The sequence below is a fragment of the Candoia aspera genome, chromosome 1, assembly GCF_035149785.1.
Source record: "Candoia aspera isolate rCanAsp1 chromosome 1, rCanAsp1.hap2, whole genome shotgun sequence".
NCBI lineage: Eukaryota > Metazoa > Chordata > Lepidosauria > Squamata > Boidae > Candoia > Candoia aspera.
Window position 1 is genome coordinate 232,515,585 of NC_086153.1, and position 9,843 is coordinate 232,525,427.

The 9,843-nt window shown below is 42.3% G+C and overlaps 1 protein-coding gene across 4 annotated transcripts in view; it reads left to right on the forward strand.

Moving 5' to 3' along the window:
- Positions 1 to 9,843, forward strand: part of COL18A1 (collagen type XVIII alpha 1 chain) — a 185,130-nt gene that overhangs the window by 172,376 nt on the left and 2,911 nt on the right. For all 4 annotated transcript variants that reach the window (XM_063289150.1, XM_063289147.1, XM_063289149.1 and 1 more), the window contains 9 exons: positions 281 to 324; positions 1,849 to 1,971; positions 3,350 to 3,503; positions 3,629 to 3,708; positions 4,188 to 4,316; positions 4,882 to 4,917; positions 6,142 to 6,459; positions 7,764 to 7,961; positions 9,686 to 9,801. In XM_063289150.1, coding sequence (XP_063145220.1) covers positions 281 to 324; positions 1,849 to 1,971; positions 3,350 to 3,503; positions 3,629 to 3,708; positions 4,188 to 4,316; positions 4,882 to 4,917; positions 6,142 to 6,459; positions 7,764 to 7,961; positions 9,686 to 9,801 — 1,198 coding nt within the window. The remainder of the gene's footprint in view (positions 1 to 280; positions 325 to 1,848; positions 1,972 to 3,349; positions 3,504 to 3,628; positions 3,709 to 4,187; positions 4,317 to 4,881; positions 4,918 to 6,141; positions 6,460 to 7,763; positions 7,962 to 9,685; positions 9,802 to 9,843) is intronic.

The following is a 9,843-nucleotide window of genomic DNA, read 5'->3' on the forward strand; positions in this document are numbered from 1 at the left end:
TGCTCACCTCTCCAGTCTGTGTCAGAAAATGGCACATGCCTCCCATTTCAGCCTTGCCTGTAGATATTCAGGAAAAGGCATGTTTATTGGAAAGTGAGTTCCAAAATGTCCACTCAGTAAATATAAATACTCTTTTCATATAATCCTCAGTGGCCTGGCAGTGCCTTGAAGGTCCATTGTCAAAGAGAGGGAAAAGAAGCAGGGTCCTCAGCATAGTGCATGCATTGCCAGCAGGACAACTAACTCTCCTCCGTTTCTTTTTTTATTTCTTCTCCACCAGGCCAGTTCCCTTATGACCTCAGCAGACTCAGCTCCACCTTCAGGGTAAGCATGCTTCACTTGGGAGGAACATCTGGGTTTATAAAGAAGCCAGATTTCTCTATCCCAGGATGATTGCTGGGGTAATGGATACCCTGGACCTCAGAGCAAGATGGCAAATCCTTTTTGCCTTGCATGTATTTATTAGACTGGATAATAATTCTAAGGAGGCACAGATTTTTCATTGAAGGAGTATTTCTGTGAGTTATCTTAAGTACCAATACTTTTCTCCCTCCTCTATTTTAACGTCATTCAAGTTGTATTCCCCTAAATTGCTGATCCCTAAGGGGTTGGAAGAGCTGAAGTTCTGCTGGTCTACAGATGGAGACTGTGGGCTATTCAGCGAACCAATCTTACACAACTTTCCCAATTTGTGATTGTGTTGATTTCCATATCCTTGGGATACAAAAGAATTCCTAGAATTCCTGGCTGTTTTGCACCTCTGAAAATGTAGCTTTTGAAACCAAAAAGCCTCAGATTAGTTGGTCTTTCAAAAAGCATGCCTAGTATGTCATTTCTGGTTACATATGGCTTATCCATTATCAGTGTATGCATATTCAAAATTAATGAACGTTAGTCTTCAAATGACTAAATAATCATTTATTCGCTCAGACTGCTCAGTGACAGGTTCACAAATTGCACAAACATTTAATATGTTTGCTTGTTTATAATTTAACATTAACCAGGAGTTCCCAGCTCAGACTGTCATGATGACTAGTTCATTGGCCTGAAGGCTACAAAACTGAAGACTTTTCATACAATAATATACAGTAGGTCTCTAGGGAACCAAAATTAAGAGTGTTGCTGTATGCCATTAAACATATATTTATTAAATTAAAAAAAAACTTTACTACAAAAAGAGCTACTTTTGCCATTTCACTTTGGCTGCTTCTCTGGCAGTGGTTTTTATTAAGCAGAACATCAGTGAATAACAACATACAACTTTTGGACCTAGTCATTTGAAACTTGCTTGGGTTACCTGCTCAGAAGAGGCAATGATGTCTGACAATTATTTCTAATGCTGTGTTCTCAAAGGAAAAAAAGGGTTTTCGTCTTCAATTTGGCATGTGTTACCCTCTCTTAAGAGCCAGTTTGGTGCGTGGTTAAGGCATCAGGCTAGAAACTGGAGACCGTGAGTTCTAGTCCCGCCTTAGGCACCAAGCCAGCTGGGTGACCCTGGGCCAGTCCCTCTCTCTCAGCCCTAGGAAGAAGAAGGCAGTGGCAAACATCTTCTGAAATCTTGCCAAGAGAACTGCAGGGACTTGTCTAGGCAGTTGCCAGGAGTCAAAAACTGACTTGAAGGAACAACAACAACAACAACAACAACAGGCCTAAATCAGCATTGTATTTATAGAGCATAGTGGTCAGGATCAGAAATGTTGGTTGTTATGTCTCATTCTGCTTTTTCTTAGATTTGTGTTTCCCATTGGGAGGTTTCACTTGTTCATTTACCACTTCTAGCAAGAGAAAAAGGTGGATGCATTCAGTTGATCATTGTAGCATATTTGTTTACTGATTCCCTTTCCGCAGGGAGAAAGGGGGGACCAAGGTGATCCTGGGATGAAAGGTGAAAAGGGTGAACCAGGTGGTGGAGAATTGCTTGGATCAAGTGTTGCTGGACCTCCTGGTCCCCAAGGGTATCCTGGTCTTCCGGTGAGAGATGCCATATATACGATAACATCTTTATAAAATGGCATGTTCTTCTGCCATATTCCTTGATATTTGTCAGGTTGGAGAAAATATTCCTATGTAGAGAGCAACACTGAGTGTGTATGTGGTCTTGAAAAGGAAAAACACTAAACTCTCAAAGAGCAGAAACTTTTCAGTTGTCCAGTGTTGTGGACAGCTTTTCCTTAGCAAAAACTTCTCTTGTGTAAAGGCGTGGCAGTTTAGAACAGTGCTGAGGCACATTTCTAATACAGGTAGTCCTTGCTTACTAATTGCCTCGTTTAGCAACTGTTCAAAGTTACAATGGTTAAAAAAAAACAGCTTTGCGACCAATCCTTGCATTTATGACCACTGCAGCATCCCACAGTCATGCAATTGCCTTCAGGCACTGAAGGTTTCTAATAGTTTTAAGATAGTTAATAGGCAATTTCCAAAAGTGATTAGAAAATAAGCTTCTGAACTTAGTGTCCTTTAAAAGGCCCTGCCACATTTGTGAGCAAGACGGCTAATCCTTTCATCTCCCGGTACTCAAACCACAGAAGAACACTCTTCTGCAGTCCTGTGAGGAGCAGCTGTCTGGAGTCTACTCACCGGTTCTTTGGTCTTTGCCATGGTTGCTGGCTCTGTTGTCGTGGACACGTCTTCAGTTCACTATGCCTTCCCTGGAAGTCATTTTTCAGGGCCTTCTGAGCTGCAGCCTGACCACCTTCATAACAACCTTCCCTTAAAAGAGAATGTTGGAGACTGGATTAACGTTTTCTACAACTGTTCGGTCCAGCAATGGCTTCCTGAGGAGGGGGCACACCACCTCCTCTTTCAAGGCAGCTGAAACCAACCAACAAAGCAGATACTTCTGCAGGGACCCAATCATGTCAGATCCTAGGCAGCCTTCACCAGCCAAGAAGGATGTGGATCTGATAGATAGGTGGCCAAGTTAACAGAGGATCCTGTCCACTTCCTTGGCAGTTAAAAGCTTGAACTTACCCCAGCTAACCACACATAGCCTTGCTTCTGACACCTTGACAGGACTTGCCCGGTCAGAGTCCAACTCTGAATGAATCTGAGTGACTTTACCTACCAGATGCTAAGAATATTCCTCACAGTAGCCTTGCAGGTAGTCCTGTGGTTTGTCCTCCCCAGCGAAGTACAAATCACTATAAATAGGGCTACTGAATCACATCAGCAGATGTGGTAAAAGTGGGAAACAGCTATGTAAACTGGAGGTTCACCTTCTGTGGCTTAGATTAATCACTAATGGGATTATTGATTAACTTAACCATACTCCTGCCTTCAGGCAAGAAGTTAAATTGGATCTTTCTCTGCCTTTGTGGCTGTAATGGCATCTACATTATTGCTTTTTCAGGGCCCCAAAGGTGAGAGCATCAGGGGCCCACCTGGCCCTCCAGGCCCCCAAGGACCTCCAGGTGCAGGTTTTGAAGGACGTCCAGGGCTTCAAGGCCCTCCTGGCCCTCCTGGCCCTCCAGGACCCCCTTCTTTTCCAGGTCCCCACAGACAACGTGAGTAGATACTTAGTGCCTTTTCAATCACTTGCAAATATGGGTGCTTTCAGGGTGGGGCCGGGGAGGAGGTTAGGTTTCTAACAACCAGATCATGGTTTAATTATAGTTTTGCTTTCATTCAGATATCAGTATTCCAGGACCACCAGGACCTCCAGGACCTCCAGGACCTCCGGGTATTAGTGACCCATCTTTCTCTTTGGGGGTAAGGAAAAAAACCCACCAGATAGTATCAGATTTTTAGAGCATTATTCTCCAACATGATACACTCCAGATGTGTTGAGTCTAAAATTAAGCCTTGAGATTTAGTCTGGGTTTGTAGAACATACAGATTAGACTAAAAGAGTGTCAGTCTGTGGTCTGACAAATTGTGGAAATCCAGTCACTGTCTTAGCACAGGGGTGGAAACCTATGGCTTGCAAACTGCCTCCCCCACCCCCTACCCCTGGCCTCCCAAGATTGCACTGCTGAAATTTGGTGACAAAATGGTCAAATATGGGTAATAGTATTTTGGTCAGTTTTAAAGATTTGGGTGGAGATTAAGGGAAGAATGGTACATCTTGGAGGCCTCCCATTCCCATTCCACTCTTGCTCCCCTTATCTCGTATTGCTGACACTAAAGAACGGTAGCAAAAATACAACATTCTTTTCTTCATACTTTTAAAATGCTTTCTCTTCCAATAGGTACGGATCTTAGCAACCTACCAGAACATGATGAGCAGAGCTCATGAGGTGCCTGAAGGGCAGCTCCTTTTCATCCAGGAGAGAGAGGAGCTCTACATCCGTGTCCACAATGGCTTCAGAAGAATCCTTGTGAGTACCCTCTGCCTGGACAGTGGCAGTGGTCCTAATGGGTGAAACTTTAGATGGACAATTATCTTGGGAGAATGACATCTCTTTACAGGGAAAAAGAACTAGAGTGTTCACATATACAAAATGGGAATGCAGTGTCAGAAAAGAGCAATCTCCTGCAGGGTTGGGTGAACTTCCCACACTTGATTTAGAAAGGGCCTGCTTAAAATAAATGAATGTGGGCTTGATTCACATTGGGTTCTTTAATGTCAGTGTAAATCTGGCCCGTCCTTGGCATCCGATCTTCTTAGGTCTTAAGCTATGTAAATAAATATAACTTTTACAAACCCAGCTTCACCATCACTGAGGTCCCCAAAGTCCTGGGAAAACCATTTATACCCTGGAACTCAAAAGATTGCAGCAGAACTGAAACAGGCCTGTGAAATGTTTTTTCCTAAACTCCTGGAAAGGAGAATGGCATGCTGAAAATGTTTGGGGGTTTTTTTTTTGTATAATTTCTGTGTATCAATATTATTATAGCAAGTGCTATATAAATTCTTCAGTAATTGTTCTGGTTCAATTTCAGCTTGAGGAAAGAATATCCATTCCTGGCTCTGGACTGGTAGGTGAAACATTATTATCTAGCACTGGTCAGTAGCTGGAAAATCTATTATTTATGGAACCTCCTATATACTTGCTGCTGGGACTTTTCTGCTTCAGGAATATTTATGTTTCTATAGGATTTGTTTAATGCTTGGGATTCCATAGGTAGTTATCTCCTTTGTGCCCTTATAACAAATTAAGGCAGCTTACGTCTTACCTGAATGCAATGCAACTTGGGTTCTTAGGCAGCGGCAATGAGGGGGAGGGAGGGAAAGTTTTCCCCTGATGCAAGTGAATTGTATGATTTCCTCATTCACATGCATAATGGGAGAAACTGCACTGCTGATAAAAGACCAGAGGGTAGTGAAGATCCTATTGCTCAAGGATCCTCAAAAGGAACTGAGATTCTTTTATTGGCATTGAGGCCTCTCCCTGCCACTCCAAGTGAATAGAGAATCATTCACTCATCTGAATGGGGGAGAAACCATCCATTGTCCCTGCAAAACAACTAGAGGTTTGGCTGTGACCTTAGCCCGTGTTTCATTGACTTTAGCATGAAAATGCCCTGGTAGCCCTTTTTTAATGCCAAGTCCTCATATTGCCTTTGACTCATGCCCTATTCATAGTGGGGCAGCTTAGCAGTTGGCTTTAGCTGTTCCAGTTTTCAAGTACTGTTTTTCTTCTTCTCCCAACATGGTTTTTGCCATTGGTATTATCTAGGATGCTTCATTGACAGTGTGGTTAATGACACTGTCAGGAATGGGATCTACTCAACTCTGGTCACTGGGAACTGCCTCTGTTATCATGTTGGCATGGACTGCAGGAGACACCAGACACTTGGCTTTTGCAAAGGCATCTACCAGTGTAATACCGGACTGCCATGTTCCAAAATATGTGTCTGCTGTTTACAAACAGGTTTAGCACTCATTCAAGTACACTTGACCTCTTTTTTAAAAACATGGCTTTCGTACTTTTTGAGAGAATGCTAGTCCTGTGCTGCACAGAAGGTATCTTTAAACTGGGAGAGACAGCTGGGTTCTACCAACTGTGTTGCCAGTTTATAGTGAACCAATAAAGATCTTGAAGCACCAATACTGAATGGTAGGTGAATGCAAACCAGCATGCTGGTTGGATTGCACTAAGAATGGCAGAAAATGTGGTTGTGATGTGATGGGTTCTGCTCTGTGGCAGTGATTATGTAGGCAAGCACTCCAAAGGAGTGTGGTTCTTCATTCCATTCCAGGACAATGAAGTCTATGACAGGTCTTCCAGCATCCATTACTCCCACGGAGGGACAGCCTCCTCTGGATCCCAGCGTCCATTGCAGCCACACTTACCAGTGCACACCCATCGAGAATATAGTGCTTATTCTACTGCCAAGCCTTGGAGAGGGGATGAGAGTGTTGTCAACACACACCGTCTTCCTGAGCAACCTGCCATCCACCAACTTCATCCGGGGGCACAGTCCCAGCAAGGATCCTTGGACCATTTCTTTCCCAATAACCGCCAGACCGAGACTGCTCCTTTGGCAGTTCATACACATCATGCCTTCCAGCCTGCTGTGAGTGCCCACACATAATCAAAGCAGTCTTTATTCCAGTATCTGCTGCAGCTTGGTGTATTGTCAAATCAAGTGACCTCCGCAGAAGGAGGTTGAAGGTGCTAATATGAAAATAGCTAGCAACAGTACATTAATGTAAACAGATGTTGAGATCATGGTAGATGTCACATGTGCAATGGCTCTTGGAGAATGGACCAAAAAAACCCACAAAAACATCCTGGTACGATTTCCTTAGATTGCCGTCCTGCTAGTGAGCAGAACAAGATGCACTCAGAGTACAAATGCAAATGAGAAACACGGGGACTAGCTTTTAAGGGTAGACAACCATGGGATTGTAGTAAGAGCAAAGAACTTAACCATCTGGCCAATGAAGGAGTTCTGCAGACTCCTCCATGAATCACATTAAACTGCATTAAACTGCACCCATTTCCAACGTGACCGAACTCGCATCTATAAAGCATGTGCCGTGTTTTCAATTCAAGCAGTTAACAAGACGTTGAAGCCTCCAAACTGAAATAGGCAGTTACCCACCTACTCTTGCAGGTGGAGTCTGCCATGTGGGAGCACCCTAAAATATGGAAGGAAATAAGACTCCTTGTAAACAGTGCCACATAACGGCCATTGTCTTCTAGGAAATAACTTCTTCCAACTTTGCAAGTGAGCTCGGCGCTGTGCATATCTTGCAGTTGAAAGATTTTCACTGTGGCATTTGTGCTTCCGTGTCATAAAAGATACTCACAAAAATATACATATAATCCACGCTTCCACTAAGGCAGCATACACGAACTACATATTCAGTTCAAGACCTATGATCTGCATGTATAAAACACAATAAACATTGCTGTTTTTGTCTTCTTTTTATGGATTAGATTATACTAATTTGTTTAGTTAGTGTATGGCTCAGTGTATTATGTAATTCCAGACAACAGGTTAATCCAACAACCATTTTAAGCAGCTGGCATGAACATAATCATTGGACTGCTCTTCCATTTTACCTTGAAATAGATTAGGCTGGAAGTTGATGACTGGCCCAGGATCAGTGAGAATCAGTGAGCTTCAGAACTGAATCAGGATTGGAAGTCTCCTAATCACTCTATCACACTGGCTGTTTTTGAGGATCCAGCTGTTAAGTAACAAAACTGTAAGATCCTTCTAGGCAGCAGTGAGATGATAAATTGGTCTGGATAATTTGCATTTGATAGGAGCAGATACTTTCCATTGCTAGGAAGCAACAGCAGGAATCAGCCCAAGGTAATATTTATACTGCTTCTTCCTCGCGTGTGATTGTTTGTCTGCTTTTCCAGCTGCATCTTATAGCCCTGAACACTCCCCAGAGCGGCAGCATGCGTGGCATCCGAGGAGCTGATTTCCAGTGTTTCCAGCAAGCCCGGCAGGTTGGACTGCCTGGCACTTTCCGAGCATTCCTCTCCTCCCGGCTACAAGACCTCTACAGCATAGTGCGCAGAGCAGATAGGAGCACGGTGCCAATTGTCAATCTCAGGGTATGTTGGGTCACAGACCTGAGCAAATCAAGCTTCATCAAATTATTGAGAGGACAATCTGTAAGCCTTTAGGGGAGAAAATATTGTGATCCCAAAAAGCAGTCCAGCATGGGCTTCTTAAGAATGAATCGTAGCAGACTAAACTTAGCTCCTCTAAAAAAAAATTGTAGAACAAGACAGTGCTGTACTATGTAACTAGTTAATTGATCTTGGTTCAAATAGGGCGTTGCACAAGATAGCTCACAATATTCTTGCTGGTAAGCTGCTAATAAAAGTGTTCACCAGTGGCTATTCAGCTACGTAGAAAGGCAACTAGGCATCACGTGTTTTGTATTAGGTTTAGTTTAATATCTTTGTAAATGCTTTGAGCAAAAGGAAAAGCTTGTGACATTTCCAGATGATATTACAGTACACGCTTCGGCCAACAGGATTTTGATGGATGGAAAACTACGACAAAACTTAAGAAAATTGAGTGGATATGACTGACAATGATTGTATTTCAATAGGATCATTTGCACATATACAGGAGGCGTAATACCCGATGACAGTAATACACGTGAAAATAATTTTAGATTATAAACTAAGCATGAATCAGCAGGGAGGGACAGCAGCTGAAATCCTAGAATAGTTCTAGATTGTATCCATGGAAATTTTGTTCTACTCTACTTTGGTCAAATCTCTCCTGGAACAGTGCATTGAGCATAGAGGTTTAAGGGTTTTGTTTGTTTGTTTAAATTTATTGGCTGCCCAACTCCAGTGGACTCTGGGTGGCATACAAAACTAGGGTATTGATGGAACATGTCCAATAAGGTGGTAAACATGGTGAGGGATTATAGTTTTAAAGATTATTTTTTAAGGAAAGATGACTTAGTATGGCAGATAAAATTCAGCTCTAAGTAGTGCAAGATAAAGCACCTAAGTAATTATATCCTTTTTGTCATTGTGGGGCAACCAAAATTGATTATAGTAAATACAATAAATTTCTTTACAAGAATTATTTTTGCTCAGGAAAGTCACCATAGGCACTTGACCCATGGCTTTTAAAAGCCATTTGAGCCTGTTTTACAAAAAAAAAAAAAAGTTATTTTGAAAATAATGTAATGCCTTCATCCGGATCAGTAAGTTCTACTTTGGACACTGAACATTTCATGTTCCAAAAAATATTCAAGTTAATTTTAGTAGAAGCTGCCTTCCTGGCATTCCTCACAAGATTTACTGCAGATTGCCTTAACCTAGTCTTTAGACCAGTGGCTGGGGAATTCTGGGAGTTGAAGTCCACACATGTTGAAGTCGCCAAGATTGAGAAACATTGCTTTAGACAATCTCTAAAAACCTGTCTTTTACCCCAAGCTCTGGGCTAGATGGATGGTGAGCCCAATGAGATATTGTTCCTCCTGTTGTTATTTCAGTCTATTCTTGTATTTGTTTTTTAGGTATTATATTAATTTTAATTTTATGCTGCCCAGAGTCTGTATTAAGTGGCTTTGTTGAATGAATGAATGAATGAATGAATTCCCAAGGTCATGGACAAGATGTTTTCCAGGTGTGTTACCTGAATTCCTTCAACAGGAAATAGGAAGGGGTTTGACAGGCACGGTAAATGCTGTCTTAGTGGGCTACAGTCCTTGAAATGGAAAGATCAGACTAAGAATATTTCTAGGCAGAAACTGTTTTTTTGGAATAATGCTTAGGCAAATACATTGCTCTGTCTTCTTTCTTTCCAGGATGAAGTGTTGTTTAATAACTGGGAGAACCTCTTCTCAGGCTCTGAAGCTCCATTCAGAACTGGGGTTCGTATCCTCTCCTTTGATGGAAAGGATGTCCTAAGAGACTCTGCATGGTAAGTTGGGGGTGAGAAGAGAGATTTATTTTCCTGTGGATG